We start from the raw sequence: 23,934 nt of genomic DNA, 5'->3' as shown, positions 1-23,934 counted from the left end.
GTTAACATGGACACTTATGTAACTGTCCGAAATTTAAGCTGGCAATGTCTTGACAGATTAAACAGGTAGGGAGCCTGAAGACCAGTAGTTTTCAAGTTTTTTAATGGAGAAACATATTCTTCAAGTGTAATCTTATGTGAAATTTCAGTATGTACAAGTGCCTCTGGTTGAAGCTGGAATGGGATAAAGTTTACCCAGCAATGGCCTCATAACTAGGGTACTTTTTGAAAACTCTGGTGTTGACAAAAAGTTCTGTCCCAAGGGCAGGTAACTTTTGAAACTGATTTTCCCAGATTATACCAAGCCACACAACTTATTTGAGCTCTATTTTCTGATTCAGGTAGATTGCTTCTAAATCTGCAGTAGTAGTGTAGTAGTGATAGGAACTAAAGATGTAAAGATGGTAAGATTTCTTTTTTTTTTCTATCAGAAATAAGGTAAAACCAGCTTATGTTTGAAGCTGGGTAAGAAGTTAAGCAGCTATTTTTTTTTTTTTTTTTTTTGAGACGAAGTCTCACTCTGTTGCCCAGGCTGGAGTGCAGTGGGGTGATCTCCACTCACTGCAAGCTCCGCCTCCTGGGTTAAAGCGATTCTCCTGCCTCAGCCTACCAAGTGGCTGGGACTACGGGCGCCTGCCACCACACCTGGCTAATTTTTTTGTATTAGTAGAGACAGGGTTTCACTGTGTTAGCCAGGACGGTCTCGAGCTCCTGACCTCATGATCCGCTCGCCTTGGCCTTCCAAAATGCTGGGATTACAGGCGTGCCTGGCCCTTTTTTTTTTTTTTTTTGAGACAGAGTCTCTTACTCTGTTACCCAGGCTGGAGTTCAGTAGTGTGATCTTGGCCTTAACCTCCTGGGCTCAAGCGATTCTCCCACCTCAGCCTCCCAAGCAGCTGTGATTACAGTCTCAGGCCACAATGCCTGGATAATTTTTCAATTTTTTGTAGAGATGGGATCTCACTGTTGCCCAGGCTGGTCTTGAACTCCTGGGCTCAAGCAGTCCTCCTGCCTCGGCCTCCTAAAGGCTAGGATTGCGTGTGCCATCCTCTCCCAGTGCTGGGATTACAGGATGAGCCACCTTGCCTGGCGAAATGTTAAGATTTCTTAGGAGTTATTGCCTCAGTGCAGTAACTCTTGATAATTAAGGGCTTACACCCTGTGGTGGTCAAGATTGTAGTGGTTTTCTTTTGTCTTTTGAAGGTAAGTCTGTCTCCTATAGAATTTTGTTACTCTAACTTTCTGTGTGCACACTGCAGGGAAGATTAATGATGCCTACAAATGTTTTTGCTCAGGAGAGCTGTCTTAGTTGGAGGGTTAAGAGGCATTGCTCTGCAGTCCAGCTCTGAGGGATCACACTTGCAGAGAAAGAATTTAGGCAGATAGGACTTAGGGAGACTATTTGGAAACTAGAAATGAGTTTAAAAGTAAAGAGAGGCCAGGCGCAGTGGCTCACGCCTGTAATCCCAGCACTTTGGGAGGCCGAGGCAGGTGGATCACCTGAGGTCAGGAGTTCAAGACCAGCCTGGCCACCATGGTGAAACCCTGTCTCTACCAAAAATAAAAAATAGCTGGGCGTGGTGGCGCATGCTTATAATCCCAACTACCTGGGAGGCTGAAGCAGAATTGCTTGGACCTAGGAGGTTGCAGTCAGCTGAGATCACGCCACTGCACTCCAGCCTGGGCAACAAGAGTGAAACTCTGGTCTCAAAAACAAAACAAAACAAAAAAACAATTAGCCTGAGGTAAGAAGATGACTTGAGGCTGGGAGGCAGAGATTGCAGTGAACTGAGATGGCAGCACCACTGCACTCCAGCCTGGGTCACAGAGCCAGACCTTGTCTCAAAACAAGTAAGTAAAAATAAAGAGAAAATAATTCAGAATGGAAAGCTGAAGGACAAAAGGGCAAGGGCATTGCCTCATGAACAGGAGGAAGTGATACATGTGAAACTTGGTGAGGTTACTGACAATCTCACATTTGAACACGGGAGTCATCAGAAGGACTCTGCCTTCCTCTTCCTTGCCATATTCCACCCTTGCCTTGGTGTTTTCTGGAGGGTCCTGATGTGCCTTCCTCTGCCCAAAGAGCTTATACAAAGGGGAGTCTAGTGATTAAAGAGCACAGAGAGGTGAACAGTAACTCGTAGCAGAGGCACTCAGGAATCCTGCGCACACAGAGGAACATCATGGGTTACAAATGAAGTCTTTTGGTCAAAATTAACTTTATTTTTCAACTTCACAGGGATGTGATAATAAAATTGGCACACACAAAAAGGTACTGATACTGGGCCTGATTAAAAAAATGCCTCTGGCCAGGTTGTAAAAAAAATGAACAAAGATAAACATAAAAGTTGGAGTTGTAAAAAAGTGAGTTGGAATTCGTTCTGCCATGATCTATTTGACCAGAGGCAGCTTTTCCTCTCTAAGTCTATTTTACATCTGTCAGTAGATTTGAGATCACTCATTTTACCACTAACATTCTGAGCCTTTTGTCACTGTGTCCCTTTGTGGCCATGTGAGAGACCACTGTGCTGTAGGCTGAGAAGGCCACAGTGGTTCAGGTGCTTTGAGGACCTGGTCTTGGCTCAATAGAGCCTCACTGGTGTTTGCTCAGATTGGGCAGCCTAGGCCCAAAGCCATTTGGCTAAACAGGCTGGTGACACCACACGCAAACCTTAGGCGGCAAATAGGAAGGATCAGCACCTATTTTGGAGTCAGGAAGCCAATGAGGTACAGCTCCTCAATTCTGCTTCTATTTTTTTTTTTTTTCTTTTTTTTGAGACAGGGTCTTGTTCTATCACCCTAGTCTGTAGTACAGTGGAGATCTCAGCTCACTGCAGGCTTGACCTCCTGGGCCCAAGCGATCCTCCTGCCTGGACCTCCCAAAAGTGTTGGGATTACAGGCATGAGCCACTGCACCCAGCTTCTAATTTTCCTACCCAGGCTGTTTTAAACCAAGTTATCCAGCTAAGTTAAATGTGCCCAAATGGAAAACATCTAAATCTTCTGCAGCCCATTCTTCCTGTGTCTTTGTGTTGACAAACCTCTAACCTTCCATGTCTTTGTGTTGACAAACCTCTCCATGGGTGGTGCCTCTGACCCTATCCCAGCATGCCTTAGGACGCTCATCTCCTTGCTGTCTGCCATCCCCTCCCAAAACTAAATGTAGGCTCTGTCTTCCTAGTTTGAGGTTCTCTTCTCCCAGTGTCCAAAGTGATCAGTATGCCTAGAGCAGATGCTGCTGAAGAGGCAAAGAAGTAATCCCCCCACCTGGAAGCAAAGACTGTGGGTTGGAGGGGGAAACGGGTATGAGGGCTGATGATAAACCCTAGGAGTAAAGGCTCCTGAGGCATATTCCTATGTTTGCTCTCTGGAGAGATGGGCTAAACTGTGTTTATCTTTTAAAAACCAGATGATTAAAAAGTTATAGTTTAGTATTACACTGATAGGAATTTAGGATAATCTCTTCTAAAGCCTATTTGATCTCCAGAAGAGTTAGATACTTGAACAAGAGTGGACAGAGTAAGATACCTAGCTATAGCAACGGCAGTCACAAACTGTTCTGTGGTTTTAATCTTCCTATTTCTGATTTAGAAGTATGAAGTGATCATATTTAATCTTTCTGCTCCTGCTAAAAAATACTAATGCTATAACATCATTTAGGTTATAGAAAGTTTGTACTTATAGCCCTTACATTCTTTATGACTGAAATGTGTATCTTTCCTCATGACTGATAATTATCTCCCAATTTGGTCACTTATGCTAACTGCTGTTTTATTAAACTTGAAATTTTAGGTTGGGAAGCAAAGGGAAACCACCAGACATCCCCTTTGTTTCTAGGGAGAAAAGACTAACCTGTCCCATCTGCTCACTTGCTTATGGAGCTAAAAGTAAGACTCCCAGTCCTAGGAATGTTCTGTTCCTGTGGGGTGGTTAAGAAGTGAAAAGAAGAAGTGAATTAAAAGATGAAAGGGCTTTTAAATAGCCAGCAACTCTACCATCTGTTTTGGTAAAAGCTAGCACCTCTTGTTCTCTTTAGACTCTGGAGGGAATAAACCAAAATCAGTGGTTCCAGGATCCTTCAGAGCCAAAAGACTCCAATACCACAGTCTTGACCTTTGCCCTGCCTGCTTCTGAAACTGGAGAATGGCTTCTCCCAGCAGCCTAAGGCAGACATAGGTCATACCTATCCCTGGGCAGTGAGCTGAGCTCCTAGAGACTGAGTTGTGCTGGACCTCAGAATTCTAAACATTAATGATTCCTTGCTGTTATAATTCTTGCTCATCAGGTTCAACTGCTTTATCCCTCTGAGGTTTGCAAATGAGGATGGAGAAGGCACTGAGAAGTGGACCAGTGAGCTGAGCTCACCCTTTATATGAGTGGATTTTTGTGTGTTTTTTTTTGAGATGGAGTCTTGCTCTGTCGCCCAGGCTGGGGGTACAATGGCGTGATCTCAGCTCACTGCAACCTCCACCTCCTCAGTTCAAGAGATTATCCTGCCTCAGCCTCCTGGGTAGCTGGGATTACAGGCGTGCACCACCACACCCGGCTAATTTTTCTCTTTTTAGTAGGGATGGGGTTTCACTATGTTGGTCAGGCTGGTCTCGAACTCCTGACCTCGTGATCTGCCTGCCTCGGCCTCCCAAAGTGCTGGGATTACAGGTGTGAGCCGCCATGCCCAGCATGAGTGAAACTTTAGTGTTAAATCTCTTTCTGACTCTGGGTTCAGTAGGTCCCTCCTCTTCTGTTACCCTCCTGGTTCTTTCTGCTCACCAACCACCTGCGTGTGCCAAACTAGAAAAAGGAAATAATTTACACCCCTGCCCCAACAGCTCCTTCCCTCCTTCTGGGGGCTTCTGTGTCCACCAAACTTTGGGTCTTAGAACTGTGGCTAGAAGATAAAAGGGAGGAGTTTGAGTCAGAGCCTTTATGTCCCCAAACCCACCCCCCTCTGAGTATTAAACTATAGTGGCATTGTCCCTGAAGCTCCCCTCTGCTTTGGCTCCAGAGTCTTCCTCCTCTTCTTCCAGACTGGACAGGGTGGCTGTTGTTATTGGTGAAGATAGGCATCTAGCCAGAGCTGCCCTGACTCCTTTAGTGAGCTGCAGGAACAAAATGGGGGCAGACAATGAGGGAGACAAGCGGAGCTGAACCCACCAGAGATGCAGCAGTGAGGTTAAGGCCTTCTTCCAGCTGGAGGCTTTCCTCCCCTCTACTTTAGAGAAAGCTAGCTTGGGCCATGGTACTGAGGGGAAGCCCAGTGAGGGCAAAGGCCTGACCTGGCCACAGGACCAATAAAGAATCCTGCCTTTGCCATGGTGAACTCCATCCCACACGACTGGGAACACCTTCTGTTCACTCCCCACCCTACATGTCATCATTTCCATTGCCCTGCCCTCTTCCCTCCCTACCAGCCATCTTCTTGGGCTCAGATACTCACCGGATGATGTCGGCGAAGGCTGATAGCAGGGGCTTGGACTGGTACTCTATGCCATGCTTGGCACACAAGGACTGCACCAGGGGAGCCACTTTGTGGTAATTGTGTCGAGGCATCGTGGGAAAAAGACTTCAGGGAGAACGAACAGCAGGGAGTCAGTTCCTGCTTCTCTGCTCCCACCTGTACCCTACACTTACACACTCCCCAGGACCCTGCTTCCCCAGGCTCCCTACTCACTGGTGCTCAATCTGGAAGTTGAGGTGTCCACTGAACCAGTCATTGAAGGCAGACTTGTGGACATTGCATGTGGCCTGGAGCTGGAGGAAAAGGTCAAGGGGAGAGCATGTTGAGTATCAGATGGAAAGGCCAGCCCAGCATTCTCCAGGTAAAGCTGGGTGAGGCAGGGACGTGAGACTGTCTTGGTCACTCCCTTCACATGGTAGCAGACAAGAGCCTCAGGCTAATGAGAAAATGCTGTTTGGGGACTTTCTGTTTTTGCTGTTTTCACCTACCCACCCTTTTCAATGTTATGTTATGCTCCAGTCTTGAGTGACTGTCCCTTACCTGGGTGGAAACCCAGTCCATGTTCCGGTCATGATCAATGTGCATGGGGATATGGTTCATCTGTGAAACCCACACAAACCAGTTGCTTTCCAGGAACCTGTTGGATGTTACACAGACAAAAACAGTCTACACAGAGCCCAGAATTCTGATTTCCCCCTCAGATAACTGCTCCAGCCCATCTACTTTCCCAAGCCAACTCCTGAAACACCCACTGTTACCCAAAGCCCCAGCACGGCCCCTAGACCAGACTGGTCATTCCCCAACATTTCCTTCACCAGTCCCTACCCGCCCCCACCAAATACTACCTGACTAAGAAGAAAAGGCCCAGGAAGGCTTTCAGTCCCAATAGTGGCACATAAGTGAGGAAGAAGCGGATGTAGAAGGTGATCATCCAGGCCAAGTCCTATAGTGAGGAAAGCAGTGAGCATAATAGTCACGAACAGCTCTTCCTCTTCCTGTCACCAGCTTTCTTTGTATGGTGCAGCCATTCTCCTGGGTATCCAGACTCAGTCATCTTCAGCTTCTCAGGGGTCCAATCCTGCAATATCTAGTGCCACTGCCCCTTTCTTCCATTCCCATTGGCACCCCCCAGCTCTTCTTGCCTGTCCCCTTCAAAAGTACCAAGGCCTACAAGGTCTCCTTGCCTCTAGCTCTTCCCAGCCAATCTAAATCCTTCAGCGTGCCGCCAAATGAATCTTCCAGGACCATGGCTCAGTCCATGCCAGTGCCCTGATCAAATCTCTCATTGCTTTTCTGTACACTGAACCAAGCACCATACTCTTCCCCTGACACTAGTCCTCTACAGTATGTCTGGTGGTCAAACTTACCCCCCATTTCCAGCTTTTCTGCTTGGAGTTCATCCCCACTGCCCCACCTCTGGCTGTCAGAAACCCTGCCTAGCCTCAAGGCCAGCTAGAAAAGTGACTTTACAAAGCCAGGTGCAGTCAGGCCCCTTTTGGAGTCCCCAGAACCTATTGCCTGTACCTCTTTTCTGATTTAACAACCACATTCTGCTTCATCAGAAGTTTCCTTGAAAGTAGGTATTATCATTCATCTTGCCCATTCCCAACTCAGCCCCCTGGCATTATGCCCAGTACAAGAACCTCTGGAGACACTGGCTGCATGAAATTGCACATTGGGAATCAGGCTGCCTGCTAAGCTCAAATCATTTTGTCCTACTTAGAGAAGGTGAGGATCTGTGTCTAGTTCTATTAGTTTGCTCTAAATTAGGCCTGGAGTCAGCCTCAGTTTCCCCTGGGGAATCCCTATCCCCTACTCTGGGTGCTGGAGACAAGGACGTGGGCTTCTTGGGTCATGAATACTCACCACCCACTTCTTTCGCTGGATAACAAAATAGAAAATATACCACTGGAAGTAGAGAGGCATCAAGGCTGGGGGCCCAACTGGGGAGGAAACCAAGAGAAAGAGGAGGCATGAGCACAAGACGGTCATGAAAGGGCCAGTTGATGCTGGAGAGATGGCCTCTAGCAGGGGACTGCCTCTTCCGATCATCCCTTCTGTCTCCCCTCCAGCTGCTTGAGTGCTCTGCAATCTACTGGAACCAGCAGGCACCAAAGGTGGGCATAAATCCAAGTATGGGGAGGGCAAAAACTCCCAAGAGGATGCCAGGGAAGGTGAGGGGCGTGAGTGGCACTCTTCAGTGACAGGCAGCCTGGGAACTCAGGCCCCACGCGTGGGACTTGCTCTGCTCCCACACCTTTATTATTTTTCATTTTTCTTCACTTTTGTACATACACACTCCATGGATCCCACACCTTTAAAAGGGTGCCAATACTCTCTTACCTTGGCTACAGGCCTGTCCCTACAGTCATCTGCCCTTTGTTCCTGGCAGCTCTATCATGCAAGTGAAGGGGCAGGAGCAGGAAAGTGTGTGTGTGTTGGGAGGGACTCTGTGGATCCTTCACAGGCTGTGAAGCTCACTTCCTTAGACTAGGGAGATGGGCTTGTGCCACCCCAATCTGAAGCCCTGGAGGTCAGTCGTGGGAAGGAACAGAGGGGTCTCTCTTGAAAGAAAACTGGGAGTTGAAGAAGTGTTGCATTCTACATGCCTGCCTCATTTCCTTTTCTGTAGCCCTTCTCTGTGGCGCCTGATGCTACCTATAACTCCTAGCATGACAATGACCACCCACGGCTCCTCCATCTTGATGTGCCATGGATTCTAAAATCATTTCTTCCAGAGGTCTCTGGTCTACCCTTCTGCCCCATCCACCTTTCTCTATTAGTGATAGTTGGTGATAGGCAGTTAGGATGAATTCCTTCGAACTAAAATAACATCAGTGGACTCCTTCCCTTCCTTCTTTAAAAAATTTGAAAATTTAAAGGCGTTTAAAGCTCATTTTAGGCATTACAGAGCAGAGTTGTTGTTGTTTTAAGAAACAGGATCTCACTCCATTGCCCAGGCTGGAGTGCAGTGGCACAATCAGAGCTTACTGCAGCCTCAAAACTCCTGGGCTCAAAGGATGCTCCCACCTCAGTTTCCCTAGTAGCTGGGACAGACTTTTAAAGCTGGGAATATATGGAGTCATCAGAAAGATGTTCCCAGTTCTAACAGCAATACCTGTCTCCTCAGGACCCATCCTTCCAGAACTATCTGTACCTTTGTTCCTGTGGGGGTTGGACTGGGCTCTACCAGTTTACCTTGGCCCATCTTGACAAAGTTTAAGATAAGGTTGAGGGTAAAGCAAGAGGCCTCTCTACACTCCAAACACCCAGCTTCCTAGTGGAAACTGGGGTTGGATGGCAGGAACTAGTTTGCCCCCAACCAAATAACCTTCAGCCAATCATCAGCCTAACTTCACTTCCCTCAGTTGAAATGGCAAACTGCTCTCATGCAGGGAGTAACTGGGGGTGAGGGTGGGGTACTTCCTGTAGCCCCTTTCCTTAAAATACCATAATCCCTTGGAGAGCCACATCCTCCTCATTCCCTCAGCATTCCCTCCTGAGGCAGCTCCCCTGTGTTGGATGGGGACACTCACTCAGGAAGAAGTATTTGTGCTGGTGGTTGTACGGCATATATTTTTTCTTCTGTTTCCCAAGCTGTGAAGAAAAGCAAACACATGAGCATTCAGAGACCAGTGATTCCTCCCTCTGTGACCTGACCTTTCCCTGCTTGGAAGTTTAGGCCTCCTCCAGGGCTGACAGCTTGTTGGTGCTATTGGAAAGCTCCAAGAGGCCCAGCCTTACCTCCAGCACATGGAACATGAAGCCCTAGGCTGTAATCTGCAGAGCGTGTCACACCATGGACTGCAGCTGGATGGCCCATGCTCACATGAGGGATGTGCCCAGCACAGAGTCTACAGGACCACAGGCCCTCTTGTGTTCATTCTCTTTGTCATAAGGTTTCCAGGCCCCACTGCCCTCTCCCCTTTCTCCCATTGTGCTTATTTATTTGTTTATTTTTTAGACGGAGTCTCACTCTTGTTGCCCAGGCTGGAGAGCAATGGCATGATCTCGGCTCACCACAACTTCCGCCTCCCTGGGTTCAAGTGATTCTCCTGCCTCAGCCTCCCGAGTAGCTAGGATTACAGGCATGTGCCACCACACCCAGCTAATTTTGTATTTTTAGTAGAGATGGGGTTTCTCCATGTTGTTCAGGCTGGTCTCGAACTCCTGACCTCAGGTGATCCACCCACCTCGGCCTCCCAAAGTGCTGGGATTACAGGCGTGAGCCACAATGCCCAGCCGCCATCGTACTTTTTGACATCAGAATGTCCATGGACAACCATATCTGCCCCTATACAGGTTAAGTATTCCCTCTATATCCAGCCCCTAATCCTCCCCATCAAAATCTTTTGGTCTCTTGACTTCAACATGGTCTCTTGACTTCAGGGGATTTTATCAAATCCCCTGAAGGCTAGTTTGGCAAATATTTCTGGAAAAGACACCAAGAACAATTTGGCAATCTGAAGGTTCCAGCAGTTTTCCCTAATAGGTGGTGGTTATTTTTTATATTTTTATAAGCTGAGCTGCTGAAGAGACAGGCTGGAGCCACCATGTCAACCAGCCAGCCTAGAACCCCTGATGTGGGCTCACAAACAAGACAGCAAAGTTCTGCTGTCTCACTCCATGACTGTATTGCACTCCAATTAGTTCAGGTAACTAGACTGACCACAAGGGCACAAGAGGAGCACTCAACCCCTGAGCAGAGCTCTAGCTCACCCTTCCATGTGTCCACAGTTCATTTATTGAGAGCTTATCCTGTGCAAGGCACTTCAGCTAGATGAAGCATGCTTTCTACATTAACAGATTCAAGTACTTGAGCACCTACTGTGTGCCAGGCTATGTTCTACATGCTCAGGATACAGAGGTGAACAATACAGACTTCCCACCCTCTTGGAGCTTATAACCTTAGGGGATGAAGCTAGTGATAAATTTGTAAACAGAGACCGGGTGCAGTGGCTCACGCCTGTAATCCCAACACTTTGGGAGGCTGAGGTGGGTGGACTGCATGAGCCCAGGAGTTCGAGACCAGCCTGGGCAACATGGCAAAACCACATGTCTAAACACAAAAATTAGCCAGGCTTGGTGGCACGCACCGGTAGTCCCAGCTAGTCAGGAGGCTGAGGCAGGAGACTCTTGAACGCGGGAGGTGGAGGTTGTAGTGAGCTGAGACCGCACCATTGCACTCCAACCTGGGTGACAGAGCAAGACTCTGTCTCAAAAAAAAAAAAAGGTTTGGGACCCAAAATAGCCTTTCTTCACCCCTGCCAGCTATCTATGAGGCTGAGGATGGGCTGCCTGCTAGTGAATGCCTGGGCAACAGGCTGCTTGGTTCCATCCCTCTGGGGATGTTGATGCCTGTGCTGACCCTATGACATCCACATCAGTGCCTCTCAAAATTCCTGGAGGACAAGGAGGGGCAGGGGACACTGACCGAAATAGAACCCTTCTGACCACCAAGGGTCTAAACATAATGGGGCAAGTTATAGGGGTCATAAAGGCATTTGCCATTCAAGGAGGAAGCAATGGATGGGGCTCCTTTCCATAACAGTTCCACAATAGGAGGCCACCCTGGTAGGGTGGGGCTCTGCCCCACTCATCCCACCAAACAAGGGTGCCCCTCTTTCCATTTTCCCTCAGTTGTTCAAGATGGGGTGATTTTCACCACCACATCCAGGTCCTCAGCAAGCCTTGTTTACACTGCCTCCAAAACACATCCCAAATCCATTGGCTTCACCTGCTCCTCCCTGGTCTGTTCTGGACTTGCTCCAGCCTCCTCTCTGAGGTTATATCTGTGATTATACTTGCCCTCTATAATTCATCCTCTCCACCTCCAGCCAGAGCAAGCCTTTTAAAGTGCAAAGCAGATTGCTGTACCCACCAGAAACCCTCCAGTGACTTCCCATTGCTATTGGAATAAAACCCAAACTTCTTGCCACACCATTACCATGGCTTTCTAAGGCCCTATATGATCTGGCCCCTCCCTAGTTTTCTGGTCTTCTCATTCTCTCATTGCTTACTGTCCCTGAACATCCAGGAGCCTTTGTACTTGACTGTTCTCTCTGTTCCAAATGTTCCTTCCCTGAATTTTTGCAGTGCTGGCCCTTTTCATCATTCAGGTCTCAGTTCAGATGTCAGCACCTGAAGGAGGCCATATCTGATCATGACTACCTCTCAGTTTCTGTCATATTTTACTTTTTTTAATCTGTAAGTCACCTTGAGCTCTGTTTACGTATTTTTTGGTTTTAATCTTTTTAAAAAATTATTATTTTTACACACAGGGTCACGCTGTTACCCAGGCTGGAGTGCAGTGGTGTGATCATACTCACTGCAGCCTTCACCTCCTGGGCTCAAGCGATGCTCCTACCTCAGCCTCCCAAATAGCTGGGACCACTGGCACGTGCCAACTGCGTCCCTTCATTCTCTATTTTTCATATCTGCTGATAGGAATTTCCTGAAAACCCAAGTACCAGGAAGCAGTAAAGGTGGTGGTGTGAGATGGTTCCCTTCCACTTAACCTGCCCATGTCTTTTTTTAAACCCTCTGTAGTGACAGTAGAAATGCACAAGCCCCATGCTACTGCCCCGCAAATAACCACACTGCCCTTGAAGCAGCCACGGGAGTCAGACGGCGGGCAGGGCTGCTTCATCATCCGCACAGTACTGACCGTAATGGTATCGGACATGTAACAAGCCCAAGTCCATGCTCATGAGATGGAAAAATAAGAGCATTATGGACAGGTGAGGCATGAGCCTCAAGCTATGAGCTCCTCATGCCGGGCCAGCCAGTGCTGCCAAAGCCCTTTCAAAGTTCTCACGGCCAGGGGCGAGAGGAGAGCCAGGCTACCTTGGACTCATGCCTAGAACTGAAATGTGTTTTAACGACAAATTAATTCCTGGCAAGCTGAAACATCATAAAGTGGAGGAGGGGACCTGGAAGAACTCTGCAGCCTAGAGGCTTGGGACAAAGGGCTTTAAATTAACTTTCCAAAGATCGCTGCTGGCCTTTCAGAACCTTCCATTGCCTAATGCTCACTAAAAGTTCACCAGATCTCCACCCCCAGGCATTATTCCTTCAGCAGCTACATTATTTCTGCTTACAATCTCAGATGACAACTCAAACCCAACGGTGACCACCCAGGAAGTCAGGCTGGGGATCAGCAGAGTGGGAAGAAGTACTCAGTGAATGAATGTTCCAGATAACTGGACATCAAAGAAGAGTAAGACAGTCCAGCCCTGGACAGAGAAGACTGTGACAAGAAGGCTACCTAAGTGTGGGAGAGAAATACAAAGTACAAGGGGAATGCTTGCCTGGGACAAGTGTCAAAAAATCACCTCCAGGAGGTGCCATCAGCACCTTCAAGGATAGGCCATCTCATCCTTTGGATGCTTCTGGTCATCCTCTGGATCCTTTGCAAAATGAGGTGCCTTTTATGCAGAAACGGTTTGCTGACTGAACGGTCTAAGGAGGATGGTGATTCCCTCCTGGGCAGCCCCCATTTATTGACTGTTGCCTTCTAGAACTTCCAAAATGGCAAAAGCTCCAGTTAGCCCAGCTCCAGTGTCTTGCCCACATTGACAACATTGTGGGCACCTTCCCCAACCCCCCTATGTTGGCTGCCTCCTATTCCCCAAGACCTTTCCACTGATACCTCCACTCACCTCCACAGACAGGATCTTCCCCAAGGCAAAGAAGAAGGGATGCATGTTGATGTCTGGGTCTTTGCGGAAGCAGTTGGGCTTGGCATGGTGCTGGAAGTGCAAGTGGTTCCACCAGCTGGCAGGGCCCCCCTACAGAAAAGCAGGGACACGAGTATGAAAACCTTCCCCCAAGGCAGCCCTTCATTGCCTGGAGTTTCAGAGAGCCCCTCCCCATCCCACTGACCTTCAGGTGGCCAATCACAAAATGATGTAGCAGATGGTTCCACTTTGAGGTGCTGAAGACCGACAGGTGCCCAAAGTCATGCTGTAGCCAGCCAGCCTGGACCTAGGTGAGAAGAGTCAATGCTGAGAGCAGTCCACCAGCCCCAGTGTCCCCTTCACTGACCTCTGCCTCCTTCAGCCTCTCCCACTTCCTTCATCTGCTAAGGCCTATGATGCACCTCAGGAGTCAGGAAACATGGGTCCTAGTTCTGCCTCTGCCACTGACTCACACGTGAGTTGGGGCAAATCACCATCCCTTCTCTGTTCTTCAGTTTCGCCAGCTCCAAAGCTCATGACTTTTTTTTTTTTGAGACAGTTTTGTTCTTGTTGCCCAGGCCGGAGTGCAATGGTGCAGTTTCATATCACTGCAACCTCCACCTCTTGGGTTCAAGTAATTCTCCTGCCTCAGCCTCCCAAGTAGCTGGGATTACAGGTGCCCGCCACCATGCCTGGCTAATTTTTTTGTATTTTTAGTAGAGTTGGGGGTTTCACCATGTTCCCCAGGCTGGTCTCGAACTCCCAACCTCAGGTAATCTGCCCACCTCGGCCTCCTAAACTGCTGGGATAACAGGCGTGAGCCACCACACCTGGCCTGTTTTGAGAGCAAGTCTCGCTCTGTTGCCCAGGCTGGAGTACAATGGTGCCATCTCGGCTCACTGCAACCTCTGCTTCCCAGGTTCAAGCAATTCTCCTGCCTTGGCCTCCCGTGTAGCTGGGATTACAGGCACCCGCCACCACTCCCAGCTACTTGTTGTATTTTAACAGAGATGGGGTTTCACCATGTTGGCCAGGTGGTCTCGAACTCCTCACTGCAAATGATCTGCCCGCCTTGGCCTTCCAAGGTACTGGTATTACAGGTGTGAGCCACCTTGCCTTTTTGTATGTTTAGTAGAGGTGGAGTTTCACCACGTTGGCCAGGCTGGTCTTGAACTGGTATCAAGTGATCCAACCACCTTGGCCTCCGAAAGTGCTGGGATTACAGGCATAAACCACCACGCCCGGCCTGAAGTCCATGACTTATGATGGACTGACATCCAGAATACAGAAAGGACTCAAACATGAGCAGAAGGCTTGCCAAATGGGTCCTGACGGTCAAGAATTAGCACTCAATCATTATTAACATGTTGGGCAATGTCAGTGGTGGGGAGGGAACCAGGCTTTGCTAAAAAACCAGAAATTTGGTTCTTGGCACAGGTGGGCTGTGGCAGAGGACAAACCATGTAGAAAGAAGGGAACCCTCGGAGAAGCAGCTAAAAAGGCAGTGAAAGAAATGAACATAGCCCATGTTCGGCTAAAGAGCAGACAGGCCAAGACAGTGGAATGCATGTTCCTGCACTCTCCCGCATACCTTCAGATCTGCCCTACTTGGAGGGCAGGAATTCTTGGCCTTCCTCAAACACCGAAGGAGCTTTCCCCAGGGATACTGAGCATTGATGTGCACTTGACAAGCCAAAGGCTCTCACCTGAACTGCACTGAGCAGCACCGCACAGAGGAGGAAGGGCAAAAAGGACGTCCCAAAGATCCAAAGGGTGAGCCAGGCTGCACCATCCAGCAGCAAGATGTGCAGCAGGTACAGCAGGAAGAACACATGGTTGGCCTTCATGAGCCCCATCCGCTCTACTGTGGCCCGCAGCTCCCGGAACTCATCAGTCAGCTCTTTCTGCAGAAGAGAAGGAGCTGTTATTCTTCTCATCTGCACCCCAACGCTACTGGAGACAAGGGCCCTCTCAGGCTCAAGGACCTCCCACTGAGGTAGCTGTAGGAAGTCCACAGTCCTAGGCAAAGATACCATGACAATGAGGATGACAGGAGGAGGTGCTATGGGATAGTGCCTAAGAGTTCAGAGGACTTAAGTCCTTGCTCTGCCATTTACTAACTGTGTGATCCTTGGCTGTGTTGCTTAACCTCCCTGAGCCTGTTATCTCATCTGTAAATGTGTGAGAGTTATGAGTTTATGCTTGGCGCACAGTAAGTGCTCATATTGATGATAACAATGATGGAAGCCATGGTAGTGGCAGCCTTGGGAGAGCCATAGGTTGCAAAGTTACGCTCTCTTGGGCCTGTGACCTCAGGACTATGCAAAAGAAGCAGGGAACTCAAGACTCCCCAGAGCTACTACTGACTACTACTATGACTGTGATCCCATCTAGACTGCCCTTCTATCTCCTCTCTGTCCCCCTCAACAACCAAGAGTTGCCACATAGCAAACACAGGGTCTCACATTCTTGGTGGGCTCAAAGCTGGGCTGCTCCGGAGACAGTTCTCCAATCAGGAGAGAGTTCATATACTTCTTCACAAGGCCCTTGTTGATGTGGAAGGCCACAAAGGGATCCTGCAAGTGCAGGGAGAAGATGAAAGGTGAGGGAGCCAGCCCCCTGGACTCTGGCAGTGTTCACACCAAAGGCCATTCTCCTGCCTGCCAGAAGGCTTTACCCAAGTTGAAGTGAGAGGTGAAGCCAGATAGACTTCCTGGGTCGAGTGGGGACTTGGAGAACTTTTCTATAGCTAGAGTTTTATAAAATGCACCAATCAGTGATCTGTAAAAACACACCAATCTACACTCTGTAGCTAGCTAGAGGTTTAGTAAAATGGACCAATCAGTGCTCTGTAAAATGGACCAATCAGTAGGACATGGGCGGGGACAAATAAGGGAATAAAAGCTGCTCCCATCCTGCCCCCTTACCCCCCAACACAGCAGCCACAACCTATGGCCCCCTTCCACCTGTGGAATCTTTGTTCTTTGCTCTTCACAGTAAATCTTGCTGCTGCTCACTCTTTGGGTGCCACCTGTAAGAGCTGTAACACCACGAAGGTCTGTGGCTTCATTCTTGAAGTCAGCCAGACCATGAACCCACCCGAAGGAACCAACTTCCGACACAGAAGCACAGGCCATCTCCCTTGGCCCAGCTGCCTTTTGAGGGTGCTCGTACCCTTCCCAGGTGTTCACAGTTTTAGATCACCCAGCATCTGCTCTAGTTAGAAGGGTCCATCAAGGAATGGGAAGCATTGGCTGAGAGGGACCACCAAGGAACACTTGCCTGGGCTAGCCTTTCTCCTGGGTGTGTCCACAGAGAGCTTTTGCCCAAGAATTTCAGTATAGGTGAGAAACAGGAGGGATGGGTGGGGCTGTGTCGGCAGTTGGTTCCTTCAGGTGGGTTCGTCTCACTGACCAAGAATGAAGCCGTGGACCTTCGTGGTGAGTGTTACAGCTCTTAAAGGTGGCACAGACCGAAAGACTGAGCAGCAGCAAAATTTAGTGTGAAGAACAAAAGAACAAAGCTTCCACAGTGCTGAAGAGGACCCAGCGGGTTGCCGCGGCTGACTGGGGTGGCCAGATTTTATTCTCTTAGTTGCCCCTGCCCATGTCCTGCTGATTGGCCCATTTTACAAACCTCTAGCTGGCTACAGAGCGTCGATTGGTGCGATTTTACAGAGCACTGATTGGTGCATTCTACAAACCTCCAGCTAGCTACAGAAAAGTTCTCTAGGTCCCTACTGGACCCCGGAAGTTCAGCTGGTTTCATTCACTTCTCAGGGCTATGAGACTTCCATTTCTTCTTGCCGGTCTTTTAATAAGTCCCTTTCCTCTCTTAGCTGGAGTTCTCCAAAAACCACAAAGAGAAAGACTGCCCTATGTCCGAACTGGGGCACTTGCATTTCTTCCTTTTCCCTCCACCGTTGTTCTGGGTAGGGGTCCACATTTCCCTAAGCACTGTGGCCACCTCCTGCCCCAAGGCAACTAATTTGGGTTGTGCAAGGTAAGGTCCATAGCGGTAAGATTCACGTCCACCGGTCAAGCAGCCCCGGACCCTGTAAGCGATGCGGCGTGTGGGGCGGGGGGCGGGGGCCGGGGCGGAGCCGGCGGCCTGTGGCACCACACATCCGGACCAATGGCCGTCCCTGCCGCGGCATCCCGCGCCCCAAATCACACTGCGGGAAGCTCCAGCGTTGGTGCCGGTTTCGTCTGCGCATGCGCCGGCCCAGGCCTGCGCTCTCGGCCGCCGTCAGGGCTCCCGAGTGGTCGCTCTGGTTGACCCGCGCAAGCTCTGGCCTCGCCTTCTAGGCTGGTCGCCTTAGGGTGGGGCGGGTCTTCGCCCCGCAGCGTCTAAGCTCTGCTGCGACGTTATGGGAACCTTGGTGACCCGCGGCGCACTCTGGGACGCCAGGGTAGTGGATAGGGACAGTGGAGGGCGTCACGCTGCAGGGCACGAGATCAGAAAGGGATGCAAGAGGAGGGGACGCCATTCTGGCCGCCAAGGGGGAAACGCGGTGAAGCTAACGCCCGGACTTTCGAGTTCCCAGGGCTGAGTCCCCAGCACTCCAACCCAGCAGAGGCGCCGGGGCCTTAACTCTGAGGGCTGTGGTCTAGAAAGACAAGCAGCAGGCCCGGGGCTGGGGCGCGCGCCGACCCCACAGTGAGACCAAGGGAAGAAGGGACGGAACCCCGCGAAGGGCCTACCGCCCCAGAGCGTAAACAGCGGCCCGCTCCGCGGAATAGCTGAAGACCTCGCTGGCGAATCGAGGACAGCTCTGGGGGTCCTCGCTAAGTGTATGCCATTCCCAATCCCTTCTGTGCGCCAGCCGACGCTTGCCCTCCCCGAACAGTACTGTCCCTTTCGCGTCCTCCAGTCTTCACACGACGCAGGGGTCCCCAAGGCAGCGGGCTCCCCAAGCTTCCCGTTTCAGCCCCATCCTCGAGAATGGGCTTCTTTCCTGCTCCCATTCCGCTCCTGCTGGCGAGTGGAGACCGGCACCTAGGTCCAGACGCGGCTGCGCTGCCCCTCCTAGCCATCGAGACAGGGTGTGACTCCCTCCCCTGGCCACTGACCCCCTCCCTCCCCAGGCGGCCTGCATCCTTGCTCTCCTTCCTCCTAGCCCACCCAGCCCGGGGTCCTGTCCTCGCCCGGAGACCTGAGGCTCGGGGCTGCAGACGGAATGCACGACTGGGCGGCGGGGCCCTTTGTTTGTGTGTGCGTGTTGCTGGCCTCCATCCCCACTCCCCAGACTCCACTTCTCAGGGCCTCTCTCTCGCCTTTGCATCCCGCATCAGCAGGACACCCAATCACCGGGCAACAGGTATGCTCAGGCGCCTCCGGGCTTTCCTCCGAATTAGTCGGTGTTTGGCTCGGGGTGCGTAACTCTGTCTCGCCTGCACTCTGCCTCCGGTCCCGCCCTCTCCTGTGCCCCCGCCTGGCTGCGCTCACCGTGGCATCCTGCCCGGCGTAGTGGCTGATGACCCGGGAGCCCCCTGGATGCCGGCGGGTGAACTCGCTGATGTTGTACACCTTACGGTCGATCACTAGCCACCGCTCTTCGCACCCCGAGCGCTGCGCCACCTCGTCCCAGGTGAAGTAGCGCGGGGTAGGTCCCTGAACCGGGGTCTCGGCGGCCACCGGGTCGGGGGCCATGGCTAGCCTGGCGACGTCGGGCGCCGGCTCAGCAGGGGCTGTCAAGCGCGTGCTCTGGGTCCGCGGGCTGCAGGAGTGGGTTTGCTGGCGCGCGCCCAGAGCCAGCCGCTTGCGCGCGGGGTTTTCAGCACCGCGGCGCGGACCTCCGGCCCTCGCAGCGCGCGTTCCCATTGGCCGAGCCTCGTGGCGCGGGGAGCGAGACCCCGCCCCCCGGCGGGTCTTGGGCAACTCACAGCGGGGCGGCCAACACGCGCCCCCTCGCGGGCTCCCTAAAGGCGTCGCCGCCGGATTCCACTTCCTGACGTCAGGCGGGCGTCACGGCGTTGGCTTCCAGGGGGCGCCGCGGTGGGAATAGCGGTTCCCCTGCAGGCCTCGGGTGCCGGGCCTGGCCGGACCGGGTCTGGCGGGGCCGCGTTCCAGGAGTGGATGGACGAGGGTCCAGGGCTGCGGGGTGGCCGCAGGAAGGGTGGTCGGCGCCGGGGCCGGGGCTGAGGCTTTTCTTGCACGAGGCTGCCCGGGCGGTTGCGGACATCATCTTTAGGCTGTGGATGCCTTCGCCGGGGTCTCCAGACGATGACCTTCCAGGGATGGAAACTATTGCCTGCTCGCCACGTCGTCCCGCCAATTGTGCTGCCCGAAGTAGAAGCCTGAGAGCCCTTGAAAGTTGCAGTTATCTTGTGAACAACATATTTAGGGTTTCTTGGGCTTGGTGGTGGTTGGGGGAGGGCTGTTAATGCTTTAATTTGTTCAATGAAACATTTAAAATGCCCCACAATTTTTATAACCCTGTTTGCCTTTATATATATATATATATATTGAAAAAAACGCTGGGATCCTTGAGTGATGATCCTAGCATCTCCTGACCCTTAGGTGTTTCACCTGAAAAACCTGGGTCTTCAAGCTGAGGCATTTCTGTTCTAGCCTGGAGGCGCCTGGGAGCCCTGGGAAACTATAAACAAAGAGATTTGGCATTTAAATATCTGCGTTTTAGAAAGAGGAGTGGGAACGCACCCAAAAGTGGGGATGCCAGTTAGGAAGCTGTTGCAGTTCTAAAGAGACCCAGAGTTTAGGTCCAAAATTTTATTTATTCAACAAACACTATAAAGCACTTACTGCGTTTTACAAACCTTAACTCAGTTTAATTCTCCTAACAACCCTATGAGGTAGGAACTATTAACCTCGTTTACAGTGAAGAAACTGAACCGGGGAGAGGTTATTTTGTCACACAGCTTGTAAGTGGAGGGCTGAGATTTGACCCTGGCCTGTGCTCTGAACTCCCAGGCTCTGCCATCTTTCTGATTACACTGGTATTTGGGCACTTGAAAAGGAAACATAACCGTCCAAGCACTGAGCTAGATTCTGAGCCCGTAGGAGTCAGGAGAGGGTGATACAGAACAGGCTAGGTGAAATATGGCTAGGTTTCTGGTAGAAAAGGATTTAATTCATTCCATCCAAATTCTTCATTTTATAGAGAAGAAAATTGAGGTTCAAAATGGGGAAGGGACTTCCCAAGTTCCCATAGGGAGGTTTAGATGTCCTGACTTCCAGGTAAGATGCCAGGCTATTGGACCCTGCTCAAGAATGATGGTGCACACAACTGCATCTCTGTACAGCCAGTACTCCTTTTTTAAAAACCTTGCCCAACAACTTGGCAATGTCTAATGAGAGCTACAAAACATTTTCTATTCTTTGATCAAGCAGTTTCACTCTTGATAAAGTTGGGGAGACTGTGCAAAGTTGCAGAAATAGCCAATTTAATAGCAAAAACTGGAAACAACCCCGAGTTCTGACAATAAGAAAATCACCAAGCTTATTGGGATCTGTTAACACAATGAAGAATTAAAGAATGATTTTAAATGGCCAGAATGTGAACTATATTGATAGATACAGAATCCTTCCCCGTGAAATAAGCAGAACCCAAAGTAGTATGGTTCACTGATGACAACTATATAAGAAATTCAGGGGTATTAAATAACAGAAGAGAGGTCCTTTACATAAACCATTTTTCCTGTAGTGATGGTGCAGTGGGATAAAAGCTGTCATACTGCTGTTAGAAGGGTAAGTTGATTAATCTGGAAAAAAATAGTTTGACAACTTTATATCGAAATTTTAAGGTTTTTTTGTTTTTGTTTTTGTTTTTTGAGATGGAGTCTCACTCTGTCGCCTAGGCTGGAGTGCAGTGGCCGATCTCAGCTCCCTGCAAGCTCCGCCTCCCAGGTAGCTGGGACTACAGGCGCCCAACACCCCGCCCGGCTAATTTTGTTTTTGTATTTGTAGTAGAGATGGGATTTCACCGTGTTAGCCAGGATGGTCTCAATCTCCTGACCTCGTGATCTGCCCGCCTCAGCCTCCCAAAGTGCTGGATTACAGGCGTGAGCCACCGTGCCCGGCCTGAATTTAGGAATGTTTTGAATACTGAAGAGATGAAAAAAAATTAGAAAAAAAGAAAATATTCCCAATAATTCCGTGTTTAGGAATATAGCCTAAGGAAATGTTCTTAGAAAAATATTTATAGATCAGGTGGGGTGCCTCAGGATTGCCTGAGCTCAGGAGTTCAAGACTAGCCTCAACAAAAGAAATTAGCCAGGTGTGGCGGTGTGCGCCTGTAGTCACAGCTACTCGGGAGGTTGAGGCAGGAGAATTGCTTGAACCCGGGAGGCAGGGGTTGCAGTGAGCTGAGATTGTGCCACTGCACTCCAGCCTGGGCGACAGAGCAAGATTCTGTCTCTACAAAAAAAAAAAAGAAAAAACTATTTATAAACAAAAAATATTCATTAAAGCAGTATCTACGATAACAGGAAATGGAAACACTGTAAATGCTCATCAGTGAAATATTTTGCAGACATTAAAAATAATATCTTTAATACAGAATCAAGGAAATTAAATAAAATAATGTGATGTAAGTTTGACTGCAGAGATAACTGTTCCATTAAAAAAGACTAGGTTGGGTGTGGTGGCTCACACTTGTAATCCCAGAACTTTGGGAGGCAGAGGCAGGTGGACCACCCAAGGCCAGGAGCTCAAGACCCACCTGGTCAACATGGTGAAACCGTGTCTACTGAAATACAAAAATTAACCAGGCGCGGTGGCTCAAGCCTGTAATCCCAGCACTTTGGGAGGCCGAGGCGGGCGGATCACGAGGTCAGGAGATCGAGACCATCCTGGTTAACCCGGTGAAACCCCGTCTCTACTAAAAAAATACAAAAAACTAGCTGGGCGAGGTGGCTGGCGCCTGTAGGCCCAGCTACTCGGGAGGCTGCGGCAGGAGAATGGGGTGAACCCGGGAGGCGGAGCTTGCAGCGAGCTGAGATCCGGCCACTGTACTCCAGCCCGGGCTACAGAGCGAGCCTCCGTCTCAAAAAAAAAAAAAAGAAAAAGAAATACAAAAATTAATGCCTGTAATCCCAGCTACTTGGGAGGCGGAGGCAGGAGAATCGCCTGGGCAACATGGTGAGACCACATCTCAGAAAAACCCAAAAAACCCATACCAGTTGTAGGATAACCCCACCTGGATTAACCCCACCTACCTAGAACCATTCATTAAGTGTTTTATTCAGCATTTGTGGGGTGTCTTCTCTTTGTATTCCCAGCAGCTACTTTGGTAAGGTGCTGGCAATCCAAAGTTCAGTACCATATGGGTCATGCCTAGCCATGTCTGCGGGAGCAGAGAGACGAGAATCATGGATTATAGGTCAGTAGGATAGATGCAAATTAAATGCGTCTTGCTCAGGATTTAAACAACTTATATGACATGAATTTGCATTCATGTTTCTTGGCTATTCATGTTCTTAGGTCAGTGTCATGTATTTTGCCACCTCCCTAACGAGGTTATAATCCAGGATAGGACTGTGGATTCTGTTTATACTATCGATACATGTTCAGAGCACCTTGGTTTGGAGTTCTAGGTGGAATCCCACATAAATTTATGGAGTTGGCCAGGCGTGGTAGCTCATGCCTGTAATCCTAGCACTTTGGGAGGCCGAGGAGGGCAGATCACCTGAGGTCAGGAGCTCTAGACCCACCTGGCCAACATGGTGAAACCCTCTCTCTACTAAAATACAAAAATGAGCCAGGCGTGGTGGGGGGTGCCTGTAATCTCAGCTACTTGGGAGGCTGAGGCAGGAGAATTGCTTGGACCCAGGAGGCAGAGGTTGCAGTGAGCCGAGATTGAGCCACTGCACTCCAGAGTGGGCGACAGAGCCAGATTCTGTCTCAAAATTGAATGAATAAATAAATAAATAATTTGCTGAATTAACTGATTATTTCAACCTGAAAAAATACAACTGAGTAAGCATATAGGCCACTAGGCAAATGTTGTGTTGCCCTGTCATCTACTTATCCACCTACACATGTGCTCATGTAGACTGCAATAAACCCATATCCAGGCCAACTAGAGGAAACGTTTGCCTTGTGGGCCCTGTTGATCCTAAGAGAACTTTCCTTATCCTGGATATGAATCACATGCTTAATTTTAGGTTGCCACTTATGAATACTAATTATTCTAGCCAAATTAATCCTCAAGGAAGAGAACGAAATGAGCTTAAGACCCTAATGCCAGGTCAGGCACAATGACTCATGCCTATAATCCCAGTGCTTTGGGAGGCTGAGGTGGGAGGATTACTTGAGCCCAGGAGTTGAAGACCAGCCTAGATAACATAGTGAGACCCCTTCCCCACTGCCCCACCATTTTCTTTCTAAAGAAGAAGAAAAAAAAGACCTTAATGCCAATTGTAGTGAAGCCATAATTGAATATCCTGACTACCAGTGGCTATTGGAATAACCTGAGTTGTGAGTTCAAATTTTGATCCATTTTAACAAAAGATCCTAAACATAATAGTTGGCCAATAGCCTGGATCCTTTACAAAGTCAACACGTATAGGAGGAGCAATACTGGTTGTGCTCTGCCTCTGCTGCAGCCTCCCCTCAGTTGCAGTCCCTCAGGCCATTAAAGACCAAAACCATTTTTGAAAAATCTGGATTTCTGTGAAATTGGATAACTTATGGGGGTGTAGTGACTACAACACAGTAGGCACACAGTAGGCACTAATAAAGTTAACCGGGCCGGGCACGGTGGCTCAAGCCTGTAATCCCAGCACTTTGGGAGGCCGAGACGGGCGGATCACGAGGTCAGGAGATCGAGACC

The 23,934-nt window shown here is 49.7% G+C and overlaps 2 protein-coding genes and 1 pseudogene across 3 annotated transcripts in view; 1 reads left to right on the top strand and 2 right to left on the bottom strand.

Moving 5' to 3' along the window:
• Positions 1–2,202: 2,202 nt before the first annotated feature.
• On the bottom strand, positions 2,203–4,542 carry LOC105512287 (annotated as a pseudogene). Its single transcript, XR_001001829.1, has one exon. The product of XR_001001829.1 is annotated as an uncharacterized LOC105512287 (transcript).
• Positions 4,543–4,907: 365 nt separating this feature from the next.
• On the bottom strand, positions 4,908–19,116 carry FADS1 (fatty acid desaturase 1). The gene is made up of 12 exons (XM_011942713.1): positions 18,588–19,116; positions 15,605–15,715; positions 14,846–15,043; positions 13,345–13,446; positions 13,122–13,250; positions 8,997–9,057; positions 7,327–7,403; positions 6,306–6,403; positions 6,001–6,097; positions 5,674–5,753; positions 5,440–5,565; positions 4,908–5,101 (listed from the first exon to the last, which is right to left on the bottom strand). Exons 1-12 carry the CDS (start codon positions 18,960–18,962, stop codon positions 5,050–5,052), a joined length of 1,506 nt encoding a protein of 501 aa, XP_011798103.1. The 5' UTR covers positions 18,963–19,116; the 3' UTR covers positions 4,908–5,049.
• FADS2 (fatty acid desaturase 2) overlaps positions 18,236–23,934 on the top strand; it is a 108,298-nt gene continuing 102,599 nt past the window's right edge. The window contains exon 1 of the mRNA XM_011942715.1: positions 18,236–18,459. Coding sequence (XP_011798105.1) covers positions 18,319–18,459 — 141 coding nt within the window. The 5' untranslated portion in view covers positions 18,236–18,318. The remainder of the gene's footprint in view (positions 18,460–23,934) is intronic.

Source organism: Colobus angolensis, unplaced genomic scaffold (genome assembly GCF_000951035.1).
Source record: "Colobus angolensis palliatus isolate OR3802 unplaced genomic scaffold, Cang.pa_1.0 Scaffold21, whole genome shotgun sequence".
NCBI lineage: Eukaryota > Metazoa > Chordata > Mammalia > Primates > Cercopithecidae > Colobus > Colobus angolensis.
This window is presented reverse-complemented; position numbering and strand designations above follow the sequence as displayed.